General features: G+C 38.4%; 1 protein-coding gene across 6 annotated transcripts in view; it reads left to right on the top strand.

Moving 5' to 3' along the window:
* LOC126337046 (regulating synaptic membrane exocytosis protein 2) overlaps positions 1-26,497 on the top strand; it is a 1,181,006-nt gene that overhangs the window by 543,244 nt on the left and 611,265 nt on the right. For 4 of the 6 annotated variants that reach the window (XR_007565038.1, XR_007565035.1, XM_050001371.1 and 1 more), the window contains 3 exons: positions 663-752; positions 12,969-13,147; positions 20,907-21,045. Coding sequence is in view for 2 of the 6 variants with exons in the window: in XM_050001371.1 (XP_049857328.1) it covers positions 663-752; positions 12,969-13,147; positions 20,907-21,045 (408 nt within the window). In the remaining 4 variants the exon portion in view is untranslated. The remainder of the gene's footprint in view (positions 1-662; positions 753-12,968; positions 13,148-20,906; positions 21,046-26,497) is intronic. The other 2 variants (XR_007565036.1, XR_007565037.1) reach the window with 1 other exon arrangement.

Below are 26,497 nucleotides of genomic sequence, written 5' to 3'. Positions count from 1 at the left end.
CTATGGCGCATGAGACGATACATGGACGTTGGCGTCATTTGGACCGCAGCTGCAACACGGAGAACGGAAACCCGAGGCCACTCTTGGATCACCTGCTGCACTAGCTGCACGTTGCCCTCTGTGGTTGCTGTACGCAGTCGCCCTACCTTTCCAGCACGTTCATCCGTCACGTTCCCAGTCCGTTGAAATTTTTCAAACAGGTCCTTTATTGTATCGCTTTTCGGTCCTTTGGTTACATTAAACCTCCATTGAAAACTTCGTCTTGTTGAAACAACACTGTGTTCTAGGCCGTGGAATTCCAACACCAGAAAAATCCTCTGTTCTAAGGAATAAACCATGTTGTCCACAGCACACTTGCACGTTATGAACAGCACATGCTTACAGCAGAAAGACAACGTACAGAATGGTGCCCCCACAGACTGCGTTGTCTTCTATATCTTTCACATCACTTGCAGCGCCATCTGTTGTTGAAAATTGTAACTACTGTAATTTCGAAAGTTTGTCCGCCTGAAAATGTACTGTTGTCCCAAGCATATTGCAACAAACGGTGTATTTCTATTGCTGCTCGTTTAGTTTTTATTGCCGTTTCAAATATACCAGTCATTTTTGAAACCCCCTGTATATATGACTTATCATTTACAGCCTTTTGCTATTGGTTTCAGGTGGTTATAGAGCTCAGTGTAGCACCCTTAGATGAAGAACCTGAATGGTATTATCTGAGTGCACATGAAGAAATTCTTCCCTCTCATGGGGTGAGTATGTTTTATCTATTATCTGTTAACACTGAAAATTACACTTCATCCAAGAGAGGTTCATATTATACACTGAAAAATGTAATGAAAATTTTAAATGATTTTCAAGAATTTTGAAAAGTAATAATGTGGTTTTGAGAAATCTCAATCAAAAACAAGGAGAAACATTTTGTACTGCAGAATAGCAACATGCTATAGTGGCTACTAAAATTCATTTTTTTAAAAATTTCTATTAATTAATATTTATGTATATTCACTCATCTGTAATCATTATCTACACAATCCTTTTCAGGTAATTAAATTTATGAAACACACACGTTGTTTAAATGTAGCCCTAAAATTTTGTTAATGACACACACACATAGAATATACTAGGTGATAATTTTTCCCCCAAATGGACTTGAGGGGGGGGGGGGGGGGGTTGCTGTTTAAATAATGAAATGAAATGCATGTCAGTATTTATTTTCAACATATTTCTTACATTTTATTTATTTGTCATTTGCACTTATTTTTGCAGCTGACACCGAAGTGAAAAACCTTCTCAACAGAACTACTACTAATAAGATCTGTGCAGCACTTAAAAGAAAGACAGATTCAACTCAAATTTGATTTTGCATTGAGTTTTGTTTATTAAACCCTAACAATAAAGTTTTATTTTTGTTTAAACGCTGTGACTGTTCAACTTTGGGTACTATTATGAAAGATCACACTCCTTTTAGATAGAATAATATTTACAAAAAGCTAACCACCGTATACCCATAATTTACAAAAATATAGATTTTTTTTTGGCGCGTATAGAAAAAGTGTAAAGAAAGATATACCACTCATGTGAGATGAAGGAACTGGAGTATAGGTGGGGGGGGGGGGGGGACTAAGATAGAGACATGTTTGTACTGCACTATTTGACATTACACTGTCAATTAAAATGGAGGGTGGTAAAGAACAGATAAAGGAAAAGTGGTTCTGTATTTATTTGCTGCAACTGTTTCTTAGCACAGAAAGGATATGAAATTCTCCATTACCAACAGCCATTGATTATTGTCATTGAAGTATGGCTCATGATCTTAGCGTTGTGCAATTGCTACATAGTAGGGGGGGAAAAGCAGAAATATTTTTCATTTGTACTACATATCTGCACATTATACTACTCTTTACAGTGTGACTTTAGTTCCACTGCATTTATTCCAATGTAAACTGTTCAACAAGAGATCAAATGCAATTATATTTAATAAGTCTGCCATTGCAGTGGTGTTTGTAACTGTGCTGTTTGTACCTGATGCTAGCTTCACGTTCATTTAAGCAAATACCACTGCTTGATGTGATGAATATCAAGTACAGCCACATATAATGATAAATAATTAGGCTTAATGCTGCAAATCTGTGTTAAGCCAGTCTACTACAATATGTTATGTATTATAGAGGGAAAGATTTTTGCTACAATGGAAACTGCCAGAAGAATATGTGTGGATTTCATTCTGACTGAAGAACCTGCTTTGTGTGGCCTTGGAACAAAAAATAATGTATCACTGAGGTATAAAACATCCGAGCTTTCAACAGCTGTCTCTGCCATCATCATCAGGAGTTAAAATCACTGACTGTCGGGCCTGGTACAGTACTCTGCTTATAAAGATGCATCTGTATTTGCAGAACAGTGTGCCAGCACTGCAATCAGTGATTTTAACTCCCCATGACGATGGCAGAGACAGTTATCAAAAGCTCTAGTGTTTTATTTGGAGTGACACAGCTTGTTAATCGAGAAGGTTTTATTAAAGCATGCCACGACAAAAGACTCTGCGGACACAATACAGTACAAACATAGAGCTTTTTTCCTTACGATTGCCAAGAAGCCATTGGCAGGTGGTAAAATTGTTCCCACGTTATTAATAGATACCATACTAAAAACTATATACTTTGTCAGAAATCATTACACTTAAAGTATAGCACATTTCTCCGCACCAGTGTCATGGTTTAATTATTGACTGTACTAATCGACTTTGTGTAACTTAACTTTATGCTCCAGCTTTCAGTATAGTGGAAATATATTCATAGGGAATACGTTCATACTATACCATACAGTTTGATGTGAAATGTTTTTGCTGTCTAATAATATCTGGCAGAATCTACAATATTAAACAGCTAACCAGAACACAGTCAACTGATACCAGTTGCAGGATTTCTGTCTAATGGCCTCCAGGCACAACCTAAATTTGATTTTCAGTACTTCATATAGTTATTGACCCAATTAAAAACTTTAAGCTGTCATAATCTACAAGGGTCAGTCAAAAAGTAATGCCTCCTATTTTTTTTTCTACGTTTAATTGTCAGGAAATTTAAACGCAATTACATAGGTTGAAAACCACAACATTGAGGATCATTTTGTCATTTTTCAATGTAATCTCCGCCCATCTCTACAGTTTTGGTCCATCTTTGAACAAGGGCATGTATCCCAGCAAGGTAAAAATCACAGCTCTGCTTCCTAAGCCATTGACGCACGGATGTTTTGACGGCCTCCTCATCTTCAAAATGAATCCCACGATGAGCTTCTTTTAGTGGCCCGAACAGATGGAAGTCTGATGGTGCCAGGTCAGGGCTGTATGGGGGATGAGGCAAAACTTCCCATCCAATTTTGACAATCTTGTCAGAGGTGTGACGACTGGTGTGTGGTCTTGCATTGTCATGCAAAAGAAGAACATCTGCCATTGATTTTGTTGGGCGAATTCGCTGAAGACGTGCTTTAAGTTTTTTGAGGGTTGTGACGTATTGAACAGAATTTATTGTGCATCCCTGCTCCAAAAAATCAACCAGAATCACACCCTCTGTATCCCAGAAAACTGTTGCCATAACTTTCCCTGCCGATCGCACAGTTTTGAATTTTTTCTTCCTCGGCGAGCTTGTGTGACGCCACTCCATTGACTGCCTCTTTGATTCGGGTTCAAAAAAATGCACCCATGTTTCGTCCCCGGTCACAATTTTTTTCAGAAAGTCATCTCCCTCCAAACGGAAGCGCTGCAAGTGTTGGGAGGCTATTGTTTTCCTTGCCTCTTTATTCTGATCGGTTAACATTCTTGGAACCCACCGTGCACAAACTTTTGAGTACCCCAATTGTTTAATAATCGTGATCACACTGCCTTTACTAAGAGAAATAATGCGACACACTTCATCTGCAGTCACCCGACGGTCACCACGAATGATGTCATCAACTTGCTGAATGTTGTGTGGAGTCACTGCACTCACCGGCCTGCCGCTCCGCTTTTCGTCAGTCAACGGTGTTTGCCCTTCAGCTTCCTTACAACGACGAACCCATCGTCTAACAGTGCTGACATCCACTGTCACAACACCATACACCTTCTTCAGTCTTTCATGAATGCGTATGGGCGTTTCACCTTCTGCATTCAAGAATTCAATCACACAACGCTGTCTCAAACGAACATCGATGTCGGCCATCTTACAAACTTCTGCTGTGCTGCCACCTGTTGACACAGAAAGTTACTACTGCAGTGGATTGCAGAAGAAGGTTTGAGGAATGGCGCCAAATTCAAATTTTTCACTTAACTTAATTTTTTTAAGTAGAAAAAAAATGGGAGGCATTACTTTTTGACCGACCCTCGTACTCATTAAGAGTATGTTAATGGTTTAACACAGTAAGTCAAATACCAAAGATAGAAACTGTGCATGTCTTTCAGCAGCATAACTCATAATGTGCCAATTAACCAAACTTCTTCACCCACTATCTGAGAATGAAAGCACTTAGCAACTTTTAACAAACTTTACTCACAATTTCAAAACCTTCACAAATTTTTTTCTGGCTCATGCCCCTATGTAATGAAAAAAGGAAAGAACTTTATCATTTACTACATTTTTGTTTCTCATGCAGTAAAACTTCAGCATCAAACATGACATTCAAATTTATTAGTTCTTTACTTCTAACTCTATTCACAATACATTTTGTGGGTAGTATCCGCATATACCGCTTATTGTACCTGTAAAATCGTCATTGTGCAACACATAGTTCAGGGGGTATGATGTCATAAACGTTGAGATACATGCAAAACTAGATTTTGCTTAAAATAGAGTGAAAATTACTCAGACTGTACTGTCCAGTAGTTGATAATGAGGGCATGTAGCAACTTCTAGAAAACTTTAAACATAATTTTAAACCTTTTCTGTACTTTTTCTCACTTACATGCTTAATGTCAAATATTTAACACATTTAACGCATTAACTCATTTTTAAAGTAATCAAATATGTGACACTGTTTTATACACGTGAGTTGGATTCCTTAAAGAATTGGTACTTTGCCGGTGAAATGCTATGTCAATAGTTTTTTGGTATGGTATCAGTGTTACATTTCCTGTGTGTTATCGGTAGTGCTTTGATGTTCAGCATTACCGGTAGTAGATTTATTTAGTAAGTTTATCTCAGCTGCCCCCCTGAATGTTTCCTGAGGTGGCCTTACTAGTCAGTACCACCTAACCCTGTTATAGCAGTCTTCACTGGACTTCATCTCCTTGTGCATTGATGGCTGCTGAAAGAGTGTTAATTGTCTTCCAAGCTACTTAAATTATGTAAATGACTAAATTTGAGACCTTTATGTTACAGCAGTCTTCACTGACTTTGTCTCCTTGTTCATGGAAACAGAGCATTATATGTGTCCAAGATACTTGAATATTGCAAATGAGTGAATTTTAAATCTTCTGTATTCTTACAAAACAAACTCCTATTCAAAGTAGATTGGCAGATCTTTTAAAAATGATGTTGCTTGGACAGGATCAAGACAAGATGTTTTCTGTGCACAAGCAAGTTCAACGGTCATTTGTCATGGTGACCATTGTAGCCATGACCTTTTATCTTCTTCTCCTTGCCTTCTAAACATTTTCAAACCATGACACCAAGGAACAAGCAGCCCCTTACAGCAGGTGGAAATGCTCACTCATTGCCGTGCCTTGTAGATGTGATGCGTTCAAGATGTTGTCCCATCTGCACATATCATAATAATATCTGTCACAGTAGGATGTTTTAACACTTACTTATTGCTAAACATAATGAACATCTCGCGTCGTCATGGTAGCCTGGAAGTGGGACATATCATTTCCTAAAAATGTCATATCACACTTCATAGCACCTGCTGACACAAAACATTATTTACAATTAATGTCCCTTTGGACCTTCTCAGGATGACACCATCGCGCTTCTCTTTTTACCCTAATCTCAATAACTTTCTCTTCTGTCTCTATTAATCAGCCCAATCTCAGTATCCTTCACTTCTGTCTTTATTAATCATAGTTTGGTTTATAGATTACTTTTTTTATATTTATCAAGCAGACTGTCTTTGATAGCACAGTTTCATATTTGTTACAGTATCCACAATATCATTTACCACTTCTCTATATACATGACTGCAACCATTTTTACATATGCAGACTTTCTTTTTAAGAATCAGTGAGAACCTTGGTCTCCACCTCAACCATTATATCTTAAAATTGCCTTTTACTTTATCTTTATTTCACTCCTCATGCTTAATATTTCACTATGCCAGGAGACTATCTTTCTTATTTTGTCATCTCACTCATAACATAGCTCCAACTTTATGTCTTCTGTTGTTTTAGACAGTCATTTGTAAAGTTCTACTATATATGTCAAATACCTTATGGAACTTATTCTCATTGCCTTAACTTACCCCCATACAAGTTTTGTGGATTATTTCCCCTTTACTTTTGTTAATATCTATACTCAACATAATGTTGCTATGCTAACTAGAATATTTTCATGTGAGATATTTCACAAGCTTCCTTTTGTCTTATTACCTTACATAAATAATATCCCTGGAAATAAACACAGGTCTTTGAGAGTTTTCGGAAATTACCATCGTCCTTTGCATAATCTATGAGCGATTTGTAGTAAATTGGCATTTGTGGTTTAATTACTATAGCAGGTTTTCTAACTAAAATGTTGTATTAGATCTAGTTTTCCATTAAAGAAGAGTAGCCCTATATATTCTCCACATTTATAGAAAATTAACTCTGTTTTCAAGTTTGCTAACAACTGTAATTAATCTCAAAACATTTTAGGAAACTAGTAGTTTTTACCACAGGTTTTTGTGCTGCATTAATGGGAGTCTCGTTTTGTGTATTTGCTTCAATTCTTATAGGGAACAAGCAATCTTTTAGCTCGACAGGTTAACAGATAATCAGTGGGATTAATTTAAAGTTATTTCTTCACTCCCTTATGATACATTGCACAAGTCAAAATGGATCCCCACTATTAACGACATTCTCAAACATGGGATGAGTTATTTGATGTTCGTAATCATCTGGAAATTGCCATAACTACTGTCAGACAGTTGACAGCTGCTGCGAATAGGTGTGTTGGAAGAGCTCCTGAGAGTTGTGTGCCTGTGGTACCTGTACCATAGGTATCTTGTGTGCTATCCTCTCCCTTGAATCCTGTCTCCTTGGCAGAAAGTACGAGATCTGTTATTACTCATCCACTTGACTGTGAATGGTGTGTCGGTAGATCTAGGCATCCTGTACAGGATGGACAGGGACCAGGGAGGGCTCAGGTATCTTACTGTCCCACTAACCAACGAGTTTGGGTGCTATCTTTCATTGAAACTGAAATGGAGCCAGTGGACCTCACTTCACCTGTTTTGGGGAAACGTTCTTTGTCTTGTGTGAAGAGGAGGCCAACACAAAAGGGTAGGGGTGTATTAATCATTGGCAGTTCAAATGTACGGTGAATTATGGGACCACTTAGGGAAGTGGCAGCAAGGGACAGGGAAGGACTCTGGGTGCATTCAGTGTGTACACCTGTGGGCCTCATTCAACATGTGGAAGAGGTTGATCCCGCAGTCATTGAGCGAACAGGATGCAACTAACTTTAGATTGTGGCGCACATTGGAACAGATGATGCCTGTCATCTGGGTTCCAAAGTCATTCTTGGGTCATTCCAGAGACTGGCAGAGAAGGTTGAGAAGACAAGCTTTGGGTATGGAGTTTCAGCGAAGCTTACAATTTGCAGCATTGTCCCCAGAACTGTTTGTATCCCTTTGTTTCTGAGTCAAGTGGAATCTCTGAGCCAGAGTCTTTGAAAGTTATGTGATGAGCTAGGCTCTGACTTCTTGAACTTGAGCCAAAGGGCTGAGTACTGTAGGGTGTCCATAAATGGGTCAGGTACACATCAGAGGCTGCTATTCATGTAGCTGACTGTGTGTGTGGAGTGCACACAAGGTTCTTTTTTAGAAGAGGTAACTCTTCATCCAATTCATATAATGCTAGCTGTAGGAAAGTCAGAAGTATCAGTGTAACATCGAAAGAAATGCTTCTCACAGGTGAGAGTATTAAAATCCTAATGGTAAACTGCCAAAACATTCGCAACAAAGTGACAGAGTTTGGAGTCCCCATGAAAAGCAGTACAGAAAGGTGATTGAAACCTGAAATTGATAGCAGTGAGATTTTTGGGAAAAAATTAAATGCGTATCAAAAGGATAGGCAAATGGGAAATGGAAATTGTGTATTTGTGACAGTAGACAAGAAACTCAAATCCACCAAGGTAGACATTGAAGCTGCAAGTGAAATTGCTTGGGCAAGACTCACTATTAGTGATGGGCATAAAATGATAATTGGATCACTCTATTGCCCACCAGACTCATCTCCTGATATAACCAAAATCTTTAGAGAAAACGTCACTTCATTTGTACATAAGTTCCCCAATCATACTGTAATCATCGGTGGAGTCTTTAATCATTGACTAATTATTGGCTAAGTTACAGTTTGGTATGGTGGGCTTGTAAGACATCATGTGAAACTTTATAAAAGCTTTCTCTGTAAACTACCTAGAAGAGGTAATTAGAAACCCCACTCATGATGGAAATATATTTGATCTAATGACAACAAATAGGCCTGACCTCCTTGAGGATGTCCACACTGAAACTGGTATTTGTGACCATGGCATGACTGTGGCAACAATGATTACCAAAGTATGAAGGACAACTGAAACAAGCAGAAAGGTTTACATGTTCAGCAAACTAAATAAAAAAAAGTTAATAGTGTCATATCTCAATGAGTAACTTGAAACCATCAGCACAGAGCAGGGGCATACAGAGGAACTCAGGCTCAAGTTTAAAAGAATAATTGACTATGCACTGGATAGATATGTACCCTGTAGAACAGTTCATAATTGGAGGGAACCTCCATGGTATACGGTCACTGTAAAGAAACTTGTAAAGAAACAGAGATTACTGCACAATAGGCATAAAACAGAGCATAGGGCTATAGATAGAGAGATGCTGAATGAAACACATTTGACTTTCAAAAGAGCAATGTTTGATGCCTTCAGTGACTACCATAGCAGAATATTGTCAAGTGATCTTTCACAGAATCCAAAGAAATTCTGGTCATATGTTAAGGCTGTTAGTGTCCAGTGTCCAGCTGTTAGTGTCCAGTTCTTAAAGAATGAGACAGGAACTGAAATTGAGGGTAGCAAAACAAAAGCTGAAATGCTTAACTCCATTTTTAAATATTTCTTTACAAAGGAAAACCCAGGAGAATTACCCCAATTTAATGCTCAGACCACTGAAAAGATGAATGAAATAAGTATCAGTGCAAGTGGTTTGGGGAATAGCTAAAATCTCTCAAATTGAACAAAGCTCCAGGGCTCGACACAACCTCTATCAGACTTTGTACAGAATTTGCGGCTGAGTTAACCTCTATCCTAACTATAATCTATCTTAGATCCAATGAACAAAAAATCATGCCTATTTCTTAGAAAAAGGCACTGGTCACACCAATCTACAAGAAGGATAGTAGGGGTTACCCACAACACTACTGTCTAATATCCTTGGCATCGATTTGTTATCTTAGAACATAAAAAAAATTAAAGATCATGTGGCATTGTTGGCTGGGAGGCCCCATTTGGGGAAGTTCGGCTGCCAAGTGCAAGTCTTATTTCAGTCAACGCCAAACGGGTCGACTTGTGTGCTGGTGATGAGGATTAAATGATGATGAGGACAACACAACATCCAATCCACAAGTGGGAATTGAACCTGGGCCCGCCACTTGGGAGGCAGGCATATTACCACTCAGCGAAGCAGGCAGACATCTTAGAACATATACTGAGCACAAACTTAAAGAGACATCGATCATGTGAATCCCAACTCACGCTTTTCTTGCATGACATACTGTACTGAAAGCTTTGGATCAAGGTAATCAGGTAGGTGCTGTATTTATTGATTTTTGAAACGCATTTGACTGAGTACCACACTTATACTTACGCCAAAAGAACAATAATATGGGGTATCAAGTGAAATTTATGACTTAACTGAGAAGGTTTGGCAAGGAGGACACAACATGTTATCTGGGATGGAGAGTCATTGTTAGATGTGGAGGTAACTTCAGGTGCTCCCCGAGGAAGTGTGTTGGGACATTTACTGTTCATGTTGTGTATTAATGACCTTGCAGACAATATTAATAGCAAAATCAGAGTTTTTGCAGATGATGCAGTACTCTATAATGAAGTACTATCTGTAAGAAGCCACATAAATATTCAGTCAGATCTTGATAAGATTTCAAAGTGGTGCAGAGATTACCAACTTGCTTTGAATGCAGAAATGTAAAATTTTGCACTTCACAAAACTAAAAAATGTGGTATTATGACTATAATATCAATGAGTAACTGTTGGAATCGACCAACTCATACAAATACCTGGGTGTAACATTTGTAGGGATATGAAATGGAATGATCACATAGGATCAATCGTGGATAGAGCAGGTGGTAGACTGAGGTTTATTGGTAGAATACTGGAGAAAGACAATCAGTCTGCAAAGGAGATTTCGTACAAATCACTTGTGTGACTGGTTCTAGAATATTGCTCAAGTGTGTGGGACCCATACCAGACAGGCCTAACAAGGGATATTGAATGTATACAGAAAAAGGCAACACACATGGTCACAGGCTTGTTTAATCCATGTGAGAGTGTCACAAACATACTGAATAAACTGAAATGGAAGACTCTTGAAGATAGACGTAAACTATTCCGAGAAAGTCTATTAACGAAGTTTCAAGACCCAGATTTAAATGATTACTCTAGGAATATACTACAAAAATGTATTGCTCACACAATGACTGTGAAGATAAGATTAGCATAATTACTATATGCACAGCGGCATTCAGACAATCATTCTTTCAATGCTCCCTACATGAATGAAACAGGAAGAAACCCTAATAACTGGTGCAATAGAACAAACCCTCTGCTATGTACCTCATGGTGGTTTTCAGAGTATAACTGTCCCACCTTGTAGATGTGTTTGGTTCAAGATTTTGTTCCATCTGCACATATCATAATAAATTCTCCCACAGAGGAATGTCCTACCACTTACTTTCCACTAAATGTCACAAACATTTTTTGTCATCATGGAAGCCCGGAAGTGGGACATATCATTTCATAAAAATTTCATGCCACATTTCACGGGTAACTGCAAGTTTTGTCACTAATACAACAAAGCACACACAGCAATAAGAAGCAATACCATTCAACAGAGAATTTGACCTTCATTCCGCTATAAGATGTAATAAAATAAAATAAAATAACAATTCTGTCAAAAATTGGCAACGTGAAACTCTGTATTAAATGCGAGAAAATATGAAAAATGGATACAAACAGAAATCAAGCAGAATATGAATACATTATTTATAATGCAATTGAATTGCATAGTGCACAGACAGATGCAGTACACAGGCAGACTTGTAAGTAGAAGCAAATATATGTAAATCCACAAAACACCGTATGACGAAACCAACTTCAGTTTTGTTATTGTTGTGGTCTTCATTCTGAACACTGCTTTGATGCAGCTCTCCATGCTACTCTGTCCTGAGAAGCCTAATCATATCCAAATAACTACTGCGACCTACATTGTTCTGCATCTACTTACTGTATTCATCTCTTGTTCCCTTATAACTTTTACCCGCAGCACTTCCCTCTGATTAGAATATGTGATTCCTTGGTATCTCTGAATGTGTCCTATTAACCAATCCCTTCCTTTAGTCAAGTTGTGCCACAAATTTCTTGTCTCCTCAGTTATACTCAGTATCTTCTCATTAGCTCTGTTTTATACAAAAGAAAAACAAAAGTTGCTATTATTTACTTTACTCAGTATTTCCAGTTTGAACAAAAACCAAGCAGAATGCCAGTAATATGCTTACCATGCAATTTAAATAGTGCAATTCACACATTACATAGTAAGCTGGAAGAAATGTGTTTACGTCTGTGCAATACAAGTTTTATTTTGTATGAAATAAAAACAAAAAGAAGGATGTACATCATCCAGTAGTAAAATAAGATGTAGCATTCTGAAAGACCTGACAGCAATCCAAGTTTACAGTATTGGAAGTTGGTATACAAGTTTCACGTACTTGGTTCTCACGCTCTGAAAATGCAGGTGGGTGCCAGCATAATACAAGAAGACTGCAAAGAAACAATCAGAATGGAATGGTGAAATATCCATTGTTGACATTGCATAAAAGCAATGTATAAATTGTGTAGGAATTTTCAAAATATCATTAGTTGTGGCAGACACTTTCTGAAGAGGCGAGGTGTGCAAACTACCAAGGCCATTAAACATTGCAGAATGAAAAGTCATTAAAAAATTTGCTAAGATGTAGTGACAGAAATAGCCAACATACTGGGGCATTAGTATAGCTCAGTAAACCTCATTGTTCATAATGTACTTCACTTCTGCCTTTTCTCTTTTCTTGCCTAAGAATTATCTTTGTGAGTGCACGGGTTCTTTGGAGACCCTATGATGATAATAATAATACCTTTAATGCCTTTTGAGACTTCCATGTCAGAGGCTGTGTGCTCTGTGCTTGGTTTCATTTAAATGGTCATATATTTTATAGATTGGAGGTATTAGCAAATCTTGTAGTCTTTTTCCAAATACTATGTATTTCTAAAGTACGCATCCTTTAATGAAAATTCATTAATTTTTTGTATGTTGTTTTATTTTTCTATAGTAAAGTCAAATTCAGGTTATCTTATATTACTATAATAGTTTACTTTGGGACTTTTTATTTAACTTTTCCCTCCAGATGACCGTTAGACGTGTGTTTGGCTAAAATGTGGAAAGCTGGTGTCGTGGGACTGGTGTTCTAAAATTTCTAAAAAAAAAAAAGAAAAATATTGTCAATCTTAATCAATTAGAAATGACTTTTCTCATTTTACAGAATAGGCGGGAACCAGGAGATGTGGAGCTGGCACTAACACCAACAGATCACTTGTCCCCCCCAAGTACAACATCACGATTGTCTGATTCTGACACATCTGAGTGTGATTTAGATGACATGGGGCGTGATCGGAGGATAGCAGATGGAGCCTCTATTAGCAGTATAGGCAGCTCTTCAAGGTACTGTTGCTGTTTTAAGTTTATCTAATAAAAATCCTAGATTTACTTGTACCTCTGCAGCTGTTATGGAAGTACATTTTTATGTCACTGTAATTTAGCTTTTCATGTCATAGTGTTCCTTTTCTGATGATCTTCTTACCCAGCTGTATCTCTACATCATATTGTTTCCTGCTCTTTTTACAGCTTCCTGTGGAAATGATTTTCTATATTTCACAATTTTTTCAGGAGCTGATTTCAAGTTTGTTTGACTGCATTTCTGTTCATGTACAGGTTGTGGTGTGGGCTTACAAAGTGTAGTCTGTATATTCATGGAGTAAGGCATTAACAAATTCAAGGTCAAAATCATGTGAGTTCCACCAATTCTTTACTGAGAATGTTAATTCATCAGCTGAGCATGATACATTGCTAAGTGTTTCTTTCAGAGAAATTACTTGGTATTTGTCTCAGATTTGTTGGTCACAGTCTTGAAATCTCATTAGTCAAGTCAGAACCCAAATCCTTTCTCTTCTTGGAAGAGGAAATAGTTTGGAGGCAACAATTGAAGTGGTGCAATGTCAAATATTGCTTTTACCGAGAAACTTGTGAATTTTTTGCTGAATGAGCTTGGTCAACAGTGGGTGGATACACAAGAGGTTAAGAAATTAAAGAGTGCTTAGGATTCAAGAAAACTATCATTTTAACCCTTACTGATAAGATTTCACAGCTACTTTTGAAGGAGGAGATGTGAATGCTTCATATGCAGTACCATTGCTAATAAATACTCCTGCAGAAAAATGAGGAATGATAACCACTCATTTATTGCTGACTGATGAGTGCTGCATAAAAGAACCTAACAGCAGAGAGGTGTAACTAACTGTGGAAACAGGGCTCACACCCTCACACACTTAAAAAAACAAAACACTTCTGTATGGTTGTATATAGAAGAAAAATTGTAGCATGAAAACCTAGTAAGATATGTACCCTTTTTTGATGCTATGTTGTCAATGCATACCTCAACAAAAATTTGGAATACCTTAAAAGTTTACTACAGTGACTTCTTATAGTACACCCACTGAGTTTTGTACAATACCTTATTCACAAAATAAACATAATTTCTTCTGAAAACAAGACTCATTTTGTTAGTTATTAAAAATCATTACAAAACAAAGCTGGCTCTCTCTTAACTGTACGTCTTGAAAAAAACTCAGTAAAAATCTTCGTCTCATAACGATGACTATCAGTCTGTAGTACTGAGTCTGTCAGTTCAGCACACAAATGAGTTCATCCACTCTGGGAGGCATGCCCAGGAGGAGACCATCAAGATTGTTATGGACTATGAGGCCCAACTCCTCAATGGCAGCTTAAGGAGCTCCAGAAGATCATTAGATGGATTTGTAAACTGTGCAATGTCCATAAACGATCATTTGTTGGTGTTGTCTTACAAGGACGACCACTACGAGGTTTATCATTCACATTTCCTATCTCTCTGTACTTTCTCCACATCACTTCGAGTGTCATTTAACTGGTCAGCAACATTTTGCTGTGTATGACCTGCCGAAAGTGCTGACACAAACTGAATGAAGCTTTTGTTGAGACTGGACTGCTAGCGTTGTGCTGCAGCAGCAGCAGATCCATCCTTCACGAAATCCTCCCCACTCCACACACACACACTTCGTCTGTAACAGATGCCTATGCACTTCGTCAACAATGGGCAGACAGATGCCCTTTTTCTGTCAGCTGATGGCTGAGGTTAATGAGAATGCTCAAAAATAAGTCTGCCCAGGAACTTATGGGCTATGTTGTGTGTTACAAACTTTTATGTATTTTTGTTGAATACATACAGTGAGCACTGTGTACAACTACATGTGATATGTTTCTGTTCAGTTGCTATTGTTCAGTTTAATGTACACAGCACAAAGGGTACGCACGAACATCTTGTCGCTGTTGAGCACTAAGAGATGAATGCGAACATTTTGTCTCAACAAAATTGCATCTAGGAAGAGAACTGAACTTTTACTTTATGTTTTATGCAAAGTTGAATAATGTCAATACTAAGAAGTGGTAGAACTACTGATTGCATACTTTTACTTGGCCCCTGGGCAGAGGATGATGGGAGCAGAAGCTTGCAATTGGCTAATAGCACATTGGTTACTGAGACAAACCCTGTCTCTTTCTTCCAGAACAGTCAGCTAATAGCTTGTATAAGAAAAGAATGGTGGTAATATATTAATGCACAACAGAAGTGACACAAAAGTTGATGGCGAGTCATTAGAAGAATCAGGTACAGCCTCTTCACTCATTTTTGTAAATAATGTTAGCAGTCACTTTGCACAATACCACACATGGATCAACAGTGTATTCACAATGGCTACGTATTGTTAAGGCACACAATACTGTTATGAAGCATATGTTGGCATTGACCATAAACGTTCCAGAGCAGCATGAAGTCAGCTGACTTCAATTGATGACAGAGAGGCCAGGGTAACATGCACAGCCAGTATTCTTTATAGTTTACAAGCAAAACTAAATTTCACGATTTTGTTTGGGCATGATATTTTGCTAGTCTACTGAAGTAACTGTGCTGGCCTGAGACAGAAGTTTCTAAATATTATCTGGTAAGCCTAGATGAAACAGAAAGATGTATACATTATGGTTTTATGTAACACAAATACTTGAAATTGTGGTGAGTGATTAATGGTGTTGCTATATGAAAATAGAAAGGGTGGGGGTGGGGTATAGATTTATGTGGTAGGAAAACAGATAATTCTGTGATGTAAGTTTTGCATACTAGAACATCTGTTAGTGTAGCTTCTGGGTCTTCCATATCTTATTACAATATTCTGCTCATTCAGTTGCAGTATTAACTGTAATTGTTTAAGGGGTATGTGGGAATCACTAGAAATATGAAGTGAAAACTAGACTTCATAAAATATTTGGAACCCCGTATTGTTCTGTTTTACATATTTGGATGCAATGGCATCTCTACACTTCATACTTGTTATGTACCATCACAGTGATAGATTTGTGTAGGAGCCAGATGATAATAAGACAATTCATTGAATGTTATAGCAGTTGGAAAAACATCCACTTATCACTTTGTAATCATTAACTGTCTCAAGTTAACATTACATTCTTAACAATAAGAATGATCAGAAGCATCCACAGCCTCTACACATTTTTTTTTCTGAATAACTGGCCACTACAGAATTTGATATAATCTACTGTCAGCACTCATATGTCAGTTTGTAACATTCTGTAATGGAGAAATGAAGCACTGTTCATGTGCAACACATGACCTGATTACTTAATACATATTTTCAATGTTGCTATTTGAATAACAAACTTTTTATTCATTTTTTTGCAAGTGCATTGAAAAAACACATTGTTTTCAGCTTTTTCTCATACACACTCAAATTGAAAATATTTCTATTTTTAAGATTCATGTAGTTATTCCTCAAGTTACCAACAGAGGGTAAAACAAACTAAATCTTAAGGTAAGCCCATCATGTGAAACATGGGAGGTATTCCTTCGTCAATGAGAAAAATAATGCTGGGGTGAAGAAGTACTGTATTGGGGCTTTCATTGTTATTTGTCTTGTGCTGGTTAGTTAGTCGGTTGCATGTTCCATTGATCAGTCGCACTGTATGGTAGCCATTATGATGAGGAACGTGCCGAGGGCACAAGAAATGGACATATGAAACAATATTTTTTAATATATATACAGGGTGTAAATTTTAAGTTGACAAACCAGAATAACTCAAGAAATAAGCTTCACATGAAAAAGTGTATAGAATACAAAGTTGATTATTTTCAAGGGGGACATGTGCTGGTGCTAAAATTAAACCACCACCGCAGGCTCCTGTGGGTGGGGCGGGAGGCAACTTTAAAATTTCAAATGGGAACCCCCATTTTCATTGCAGAATCAAAATCTACATAGAAAACTACATACATTTTGTCTGAAACATTTGTTTTGATTCTTGGTAGTTGGCACTATAATTCAAGAAAATCCATGTTCTCATTTTTGCGTGGAAAATGGTTATGGATAAACAGAAAAGTACTTATTTACTTCATAAATTTTGATTCATTGAAACTAAGACTCTCCCTCTCTCCCCATATGGTGGGGTTTGAGAGAGAGGAATTAAAGTTTTACAAATGTTGACCCAAATATTAATTTTTTCTGCAGATTTGGATAAGTTTTGTTTGTTTCATGGTCATGAGGACACAAACTTTTGATTATGAAACAAATCATCTGACTACCTAACTAACAAACCAAACATCCTACTTACTAACGAATGAATTCATTAACTAACAGAGTTAAAGTAAATGACTAACTGAGGAAAAGACTAACTCATTTGCTGAATAAAGATGAATTTATTCCCATTTAAGATTTGGTGGTCCTGAAACATTTGTAAAACTCTAATTCCTATCCCTCAAAGCCCACCCTATGGGGAGAGAGGGAGAGTTTTAGTTTTAGGGAACCAAATGTATGAAGTAAATAAGTATTTTTTCAGAATGAGATTTTAACTCTGCAGCGGACAGTTCCTGATATGAAACGTTTGGAAGGTAGGAGACGGATACTGGCAGAAGTAATGCTGTGAGTACCGGACGTGAGTCGTGCTTCGGTAGCTCAGTTGGTAGAGCACGTGCCCGCGAAAGGCAAAGGTCCCGAGTTCGAGTCTCGGTCGGGCACACAGTTTTAATCTGCCAGGAAGTTTCAAGTATTTTTTGTTTATCCCTAACCATTTTCCATGCAAAAATGAGAACATGGATTTTCTTGAATTACAGCACCTACTACCAAGAATCAAAACAAATGTTTAAGAGAAAATGAACCTAGTTTTTCTTGTGCAATATGATTCTGCAGTAAGAAATGGGGGTTCTCATTTGAAATTTTACAGTTGCCTCCTGCCCCACCCTCAGGGGGGTGGGGTGGCAGGCTAATTTTAGCACCAGCAGATGTTCCCCTCGAAAATAATCAACTTTGGATTCTACACATTTTTTCATGTGAAACTTATTTTTCGAGTTATTCTTGTTTGTCAGCTTAAAATTTACACCCTGTTTATTACAATACAGAGTTAAAGAATAATATTTCTATTACTTACCCCATTCCCTTAAATGGCACAGAATGTATATACTATATTTATAGATTTATTTATTCAAGAATTCATCTGTGGTATAGGAGGAGTTGTCAAGGAGTTATGATTTCAATTTATTTTTGCAGCTATTACTGCTGTCTGTCAGACTTTTATTTCATCTAGTAATTTGTAAAAAATGTATATAGCAGCATATTTTACCCCTTTCTGTGCCAATGATAGGTTGAGTAAAGAATAGTGTAAGTCTTTCTTTTTCCTGGTATTATAATCATGAATGTCACTGTTGTTTTTAAACTGGTCCATGTTGTTGAGAACAAATTTCATTAGTGAGTAAATGTACTGTGAGGCTGTTGTAAGAATTCCCAATCTTTCAAAAAGATGCTTACAAGATGTGCTACAATGAACCCCACACGTTATTCTAACCACTTTCTTTTGAGCAGTGAATACTTTTTGTCTAAATGTTGAGTTACTCCAAAATATTGTTACGTATGACATCAGACAGTGAAAGTGTGCAAAGTATGTTAGCTTACTAATTTCTGTATCCTCAAAATTGGCAATTATTCTGATTGCAATAGGTTTCTGAACCTAGTAGTTTTAGAAGATACAAAACATGAATTTTCCAATTAAGATTCTCATCTATATGTACCCCCAAAAACTTAGTATACTTTACCCTGTCTACTGACTTCTGTTGATGTGTTATATTTATTGAAGGAACTGTCCTTTTTTAGCAGAAAATTCGTGCACTGTGTTTTTTCAACGTTTAGAGCATGTCCATTTGCAGAAAACCAATTAATGACTTTTCCAAGGACCTTATTTGTATCATTTTCAATTGGAGTTTCTTTTACTGGATTAATAATAATGCTTGTATCATCAGCTAACAGTGTCAATTCAGCTTCCTCTTTTAGATAGGAAGGGAGCTCGTTCACAATATCAAGAACAGAAAGGGACCCATGATTGAACCCTGTAGAACACCTAATGTAATTTCACGCTAGTTAGATGAAGTGGAAAACTTATTTAAATCACTTGACCCATATAGGGAAACTTTTTACTTCCTCTTCAGTAGGTATGACTTAAACTACTCATATGCTATTCCATTTGTACCATAGAATTGTAATTTCTGTAATATAATCTCATGGTACACACAATCAGATGGTTTGGACAAGTCACAGAAAATTCCTATTGGTGACATTTTACTATTTAAAGACTCTATTATGTGGAAAGTGAAATTGTATATTGCTGTCTCAGTGGAACAGCATTTTTGAAATCCGAACTGTGATTTACTAAGTATCCCATTACTGTTGAGATGGCTAACCACTCTTGAGTCCATTACTTTCTCAAAGATGTTTGAAAATGCTGTAAGCAAGAATACTGATTGATAATTATTGACATCTGTGGTGTCCCCTTTTGTATAGAGAGGCCTGACAATGGCATATTTTAACCTGTCTGGGAAAATACCTTGATATAGTGATGCATTACATATGTGACTCAGAACATCAGCTGTAAATGCTCCACATTATTTTAATATCTTATTAGAGGTGTCATCTACTTCAACAGAACATTTATTTTTCAAAGATTTAATGCTGTTACTTATTTCACAAGAGATTGTTAAGTGAAACTTAATCTGACTTAATTTTTTCAAAACAGTCTCTTCCATGTACTGTCTGACTTTTTTGTTTGAACTGTTCTCACCATTTTTTTCTCCAACACTTAAGAAATGGTTGTTATATACATTATCTACTTGTGTTCTGTTGGTTAGGATAGTCTAGTTCTCTTTAATAGTTATACTACCTACGCCAGTGGTTACTTTTCCTGTCTCCCTTCTAACAATATTCCATATATATTTGATTTCATTGCCGGAGTTGTTAAATTCTTCTCTAACATACATATTTATTGATTTCCTTACAACTTTTCTCAGTATGTTACAATAATTTTTAAAGTGTAAAACTATTTCTGACTCTTTACCAGTTCTTCTGTCTCATAGAGTTTTCTTTTTCTCCCTGAACACACTTTAATACCTGTAGTAATCCCAGGTTTCTTTGAAAAGTGTGTGGTGTTACATTTAGTAATTTTCTTCAGGAAACAGTGTTCAAAAAGGGATATTAATTTATCAAGAAATATGTTGCATTTATCATTAGCATTTGGCTTAATATGTACATCTCCCTGGTATGTTGTTTAAATATTTTGCAGTAAAATATAATATCATTTAATATCATACGGTGTATGTAGTCATCTTTTGTTAATAATGTATAAGTACCTTAAAGAACATAGATGTATCCCAGAAAATGTTTTAGAATGTGTGTTTCTTCTTAACAGTTGTCACAGTAAGTTTTGACTTGTAACAGTGATATCCATCTCATCTTTGCAGAATCTGAATCATTGTAAGTTTTGATTGTTGAAGAACAACAGTTAAACATTTTGTTTGGGTGTATTGGTTTTTGAGCTGTAAATATATTAAACGTACGTGTAAACAATACTCTGAATACCAGTGAGAAAATAATTTTGCTTATAACCTGATGATGCCAAGTGATTCTAAAACATTCTCACTGTTTGCTTATTTTAGTACCTGTAGTGTGTGCTGACTACTTTTATGCATGATATTCATAATGTTTCATTCATATTTAATAAATGTCTATAGTATGTTTGATAGAATAACTACAGAACAGTTCTTATATCAGTAGCACTGTGGCAGCTCTTTTTGCAGTCCCCCTCCTGAAGTTGAAATGACAGAGCCAAGAAGATCTCGAAGAGATATGCCTACTCAGGGAAGGAAAAGGGCTGCAATTATGATGAGTCGGGACAAAGTATCCAGTTACCCAAATCAGCGGAAAGTAAGTGTTAATTTTTTTGCTTCATGTTACACGGATCATTTGGACTTGTTCATCTTTGTTACTGTGAAAATCATCTGTTCCACTGAACAATAGCTCATAGCTCTTAACGTATGCATTTCCGAACCTATGTTTAATGGCAGTTTTCCTTGATTTGGTCTATGCTATCTCCTCCCAAAATATGGAAAGCCAACAGCTTGCAGTAGAAATTTGTTTCACAGTATTGAAGATGAAGAAGTACTCATAAGTCTTATGGTGTGCATTTTAGAGACCATGTTTACTAGACTTTTTGCTTCGAATGATCATCCCTGTCGTATTCCTGAATATTATATTGACCACTTGTCTCAGGAATCCCTGTATATTCTGGAAATTAGTATGTCTTTTATGTATTTTTATGACTTGCAGTTTCCATCATCACAACATTGTAGGACTTGTTAGCCGTGATGGCTGTTAGCCTTGATAAACAAAAGTATAAATATAATTCATGTTTGCAAAGGATTAATCAGACAGACTGAAACAGAGTACTGTTTTACTGTTTTATCAGTGATGTAGTAAATTCTTACTCTCTTGTCCAGTTATACTTTGTTGAAGAAGATCACAATAATACTGTAAAAATATTTGTGGAATGATAAAAAAAAGGAAGATGATAGAAAGAAGAAATGAATAGCGTGAAATTTACTGAAAAATTTAGAAAATATACCAAATGAGTTGCACAAAAATGTTTAGGATATGTCCATTCATGTGTGTATCAATGTGTATGTTGTGTAAAAATTAGCAACAATCTACCCTATTCCATTTAGTCTCTCTGCTTACTGGATCTGTTTGGTGAAATCACATTTTCAGAAAAAACACTAAAAAATTATATTATGCATTTCTTGTTAGATTGTTGATAAACATTACAGAACAGCCTGTGTCTCACAATTTACAGGCTATGCTGCTTAGATTAAAGAAATGTGCACTCAAAATAATATTTACAGTAAAGATGAAGATAGTAACTGTTTTTGAAAGAACAGATACCATTGATGACCATGCAGCTTCTCTAGAATAAATGACAGGTGTTGTTGATATACCTCAATGGGGACAGCTGAAAATGTGTGTGCTGACCAGGACTCGAACCCGGGATATCCTGCTTACATGGCAGATGCTCTATCCATCTGAGCCACCGAGGGCACATATGAATAGTGTGACTGCAAGGACTTATTCCTTGCACGCTTCCTCTGAGACTCACATTTCCAACTGCCAACAATCAACATACGTAATGTTCCTAATAGATATTGGCCCATCCACTCACTACTAGCGCCAACTAAGGTAAAGATTCCCGCAAGAGTTTGGGCAACCTGTGCGCATTTGCACAGACAAAGGTCAATGGCTGGGTATCCTTCTGTTTTTAATATATAAACAAAGATTCCAAGACTTACCAAGCGGGAAAGCGCCAGTAGACAGGCACAATAAAATAACACACACACACAAAATTTCGAGCTTTCGCAACTGGCGGGTCCTGACGAAGCAGCCGCCGGTTGCAAAAGCTCGAAATTTTGTGTGTGTGTGTTTGCGTGTCATTTTCTTGTGCCTGTCTACTGGCGCTTTCCCGCTTGGTAAGTCTTGGAATCTTTGTTTTTAATATATTTTTCCCATGTGGAAGTTTTTATGATGATGTAAATAAAATAGAAAGAAACTTCCACATGGCAAAAATATATTAAAAACAAAGATTCCAAGACTTACCAAGCGGGAAAGCGCCGGCAGACAGGCACAATGAACAAAACACACACACAGAATTACTAGCTTTCGAAACCGATGGTTGCTTCTTCAGGAAAGAGGGAAGGAGAGGGAAAGACGAAAGGATTTGGGTTTTAAGGGAGAGGGTAAGGAGTCATTCCAATCCCGGGAGCGGAAAGACTTCCCTTAGGGGAAAAAAAGGACAGGTGTACACTCGCTCACACACACATATCCATCCGCACATACACAGACACAAGCAGACATATTTAAAGGCCTTTAAATATGTCTCGCACACACACACACATATCCATCCGCACATACACAGACACAAGCAGACATATTTAAAGGCCTTTAAATATGTCTGCTTGTGTCTGTGTATGTGCGGATGGATATGTGTGTGTGTGCGACTGTACACCTGTCCTTTTTTCCCCCTAAGGGAAGTCTTTCCGCTCCCGGGATTGGAAAGACTTCTTACCCTCTCCCTTAAAACCCACATCCTTTCAGTTTTCCCTCTCCTTCCCTCTTTCCTGAAGAAGCAACCATCGGTTGCGAAAGCTAGTAATTCTGTGTTTGTGTTTTGTTCATTGTGCCTGTCTGCCGGCACTTTCCCGCTTGGTAAGTCTTGGAATCTTTGTTTTTAATATATATATATATATATATATATGCAACTGATGGTTGCTTCTTCAGGAAGGAGAGGGAAAGACGAAAGGATGTGGGTTTTAAGGGAGAGGGTAAGGAGTCATTCCAATCCCGGGAGCGGAAAGACTTCCCTCAGGGGAAAAAAAAGACAGGTGTACACTCGCACACACACACATATCCATCCGCACATACACAGACACACACACACACACACACACACACACACACATATATATATATATATATATATATATATATATATATATATATATATATATATATATATATATATATATATATTAAAAACAAAGATTCCAAGACTTACCAAGCGGGAAAGCGCCGGCAGGCAGGCACATGAACAAAACACACAAACACACACACAGAATTACGAGCTTTCGCAACTGGCAGTTGCTTCGTCAGGAAGGAAGGAAGGAGAGAGAAAAATGAAAGGATGTGGGTTTTAAGGAGAGGGTAAGGAGTCATTCCAATCCCGGGAGCGGAAAGACTTCCCTTAGGGGAAAAAAAGGACAGGTGTACACTCGCACACACACACACACACACACACACACACACACACATATCCATCCGCACATACACAGACACACACACACACACACACACACACACACACATATATATATATATATATATATATATATATATATATATATTAAAAACAAAGATTCCAAGACTTACCAAGCGGGAAAGCGCCGGCAGGCAGGCACATGAACAAAACACACAAACACACACACAGAATTACGAGCTTTCGCAACTGGCAGTTGCTTCGTCAGGAAGGAAGGAAGGAGAGAGAAAAATGAAAGGATGTGGGTTTTAAGGGAGAGGGTAAGGAGTCATTCCAATCCTGGGAGCGGAAAGACTTCCCTTAGGGGAAAAAAAGGACAGGTGTACACTCGCACACACACACACACACACACACACACACACACACACACACACATATCCATCCGCACATACACAGACACAAGCAGACATATTTAAAGGCAAAGAGTAAGGGCAGAGATGTCAGTCGAGGCGGAAGTACAGAGGCAAAGAAGTTGTTGAAAGACAGGTGAGGTATGAGTGGCGGCAACTTGAAATTAGCGGAGGTTGAGGCCTGGCGGATATCGAGAAGAGAGTATATACTGAAGGGCGAGTTCCCATCTCCGGAGTTCGGATTGGTTGGTGTTGGTGGGAAGTATCCAGATAACTCGGACGGTGTAACACTGTGCCAAGATGTGCTGGCCGTGCATCAAGGCATGTTTAGCCACAGGGTGATCCTCATTACCAACAAACACTGTCTCTGCCTGTGTCCATTCATGCGAATGGACAGTTTGTTGCTGGTCATTCCCACATAGAAAGCATCACAGTGCAGGCAGGTCAGTTGGTAAATCACGTGGGTGCTTTCACATGTGGCTCTCCCTTTGATCGTGTACACCTTCCGGGTTACAGGACTGGAGTAGGTGGTGGTGGGAGGGTGCATAGGACAGGTTTTACACCGGGGGCGGTTGCAAGGGTAGGAGCCAGAGGGTAGGGGAGGTGGTTTGGGGATTTCATAGGGATGAACCAAGAGGTTACGAAGGTTAGGTGGACGGCAGAAAGACACTCTTGGTGGAGTGGGGAGGATTTCATGAAGGATGGATCTCATTTCGGGGCAGGATTTTAGGAAGTCGTATCCCTGCTGGAGAGCCACATTCAAGGTCTGATCCAGTCCCGGGAAGTATTCTGTTACAAGTGGGGCACTTTTGGGGTTCTTCTGTGAGAGGTTCTGGGTTCGAGGGGATGAGGAAGTGGCTCTGGTTATCTGCTTCTGTACCAGTTTGGGAGGGTAGTTGCGGGATGCGAAAGCTGTTTTCAGGTTGTTGATGTAATGGTCGAGGGATTCAGGACTGGAGCAGATTCGTTTGCCACGAAGGCCTAGGCTGTAGGGAAGGGACCGTTTGATATGGAATGGGTGGCAGCTGTCATAATGGAGGTACTGTTGCTTGTTGGTGGGTTTGATGTGGACGGATGTGTGCAGCTGGCCATTGGACAGATGGAGTTCAACGTCTAGGAAAGTGGCATGGGATTTGGAGTAGGACCAGGTGAATCTGATGGAACCAAAGGAGTTGAGGTTGGAGAGGAAATTCTGGAGTTGTTCTTCACTGTGAGTCCAGATCATGAAGATGTCATCAATAAATCTGTACCAAACTTTGGGTTGGCAGGCTTGGGTAACCAAGAAGGCTTCCTCTAAGCGACCCATAAATAGGTTGGCATACGAGGGGGCCATCCTGGTACCCATGGCTGTTCCCTTTAATTGTTGGTATGTCTGGCCTTCAAAAGTGAAGAAGTTGTGGGTCAGGATGAAGCTGGCTAAGGTGACGAGGAAAGAGGTTTTAGGTAGGGTGGCAGGTGATCGGCGTGAAAGGAAGTGCTCCATTGCAGCGAGGCCCTGGACGTGCGGGATATTCGTGTATAGGGAAGTGGCATCAATGGTTACAAGGATGGTTTCGGGGGTTAAAAGACTGGGTACGGATTCCAGGCGTTCGAGAAAGTGGTTGGTGTCTTTGATGAAGGATGGGAGACTGCATGTAATGGGTTGAAGGTGTTGATCTAAGTAGACAGAGATACGTTCTGTGGGTGCTTGGTAACCAGCTACAATGGGGCGGCCAGGATGTTTGGATTTGTGAATTTTAGGAAGTAAGTAGACGGTAGGAGTGCGAGGTGTCGGTGGGGTGAGGAGTTTGATGGAGTCAGGTGAAAGGTTTTGTAGGGGGCCTAAGGTTCTGAGGATTCCTTGAAGCTCCGCCTGGACATCAGGAATGGGATTACCTCGGCAAACTTTGTATGTAGAGTTGTCTGAAAGCTGACGCAGTCCCTCAGCCACATACTCCCGACGATCAAGCACCACGGTCGTGGAACCCTTGTCAGCCGGAAGAATGATGATGGATCGGTCAGCTTTCAGATCACGGATAGCCTGGGATTCGGCTGTGGTGATGTTGGGAGTAGGATTAAGGTTTTTCAAGAAAGATTGAGAGGCAAGGCTGGAAGTGAGAAATTCCTGGAAGGTTTGGAGAGGGTGATTTTGAGGAAGAGGAGGTGGGTCCCGCTGTGATGGAGGACG

The sequence above is a fragment of the Schistocerca gregaria genome, chromosome 2 (genome assembly GCF_023897955.1).
Source record: "Schistocerca gregaria isolate iqSchGreg1 chromosome 2, iqSchGreg1.2, whole genome shotgun sequence".
NCBI classification, from domain to species: domain Eukaryota; kingdom Metazoa; phylum Arthropoda; class Insecta; order Orthoptera; family Acrididae; genus Schistocerca; species Schistocerca gregaria.
The sequence above is the reverse complement of the archived record's forward strand: the minus strand, read 5'-3'. Positions and strand labels throughout refer to the sequence as shown.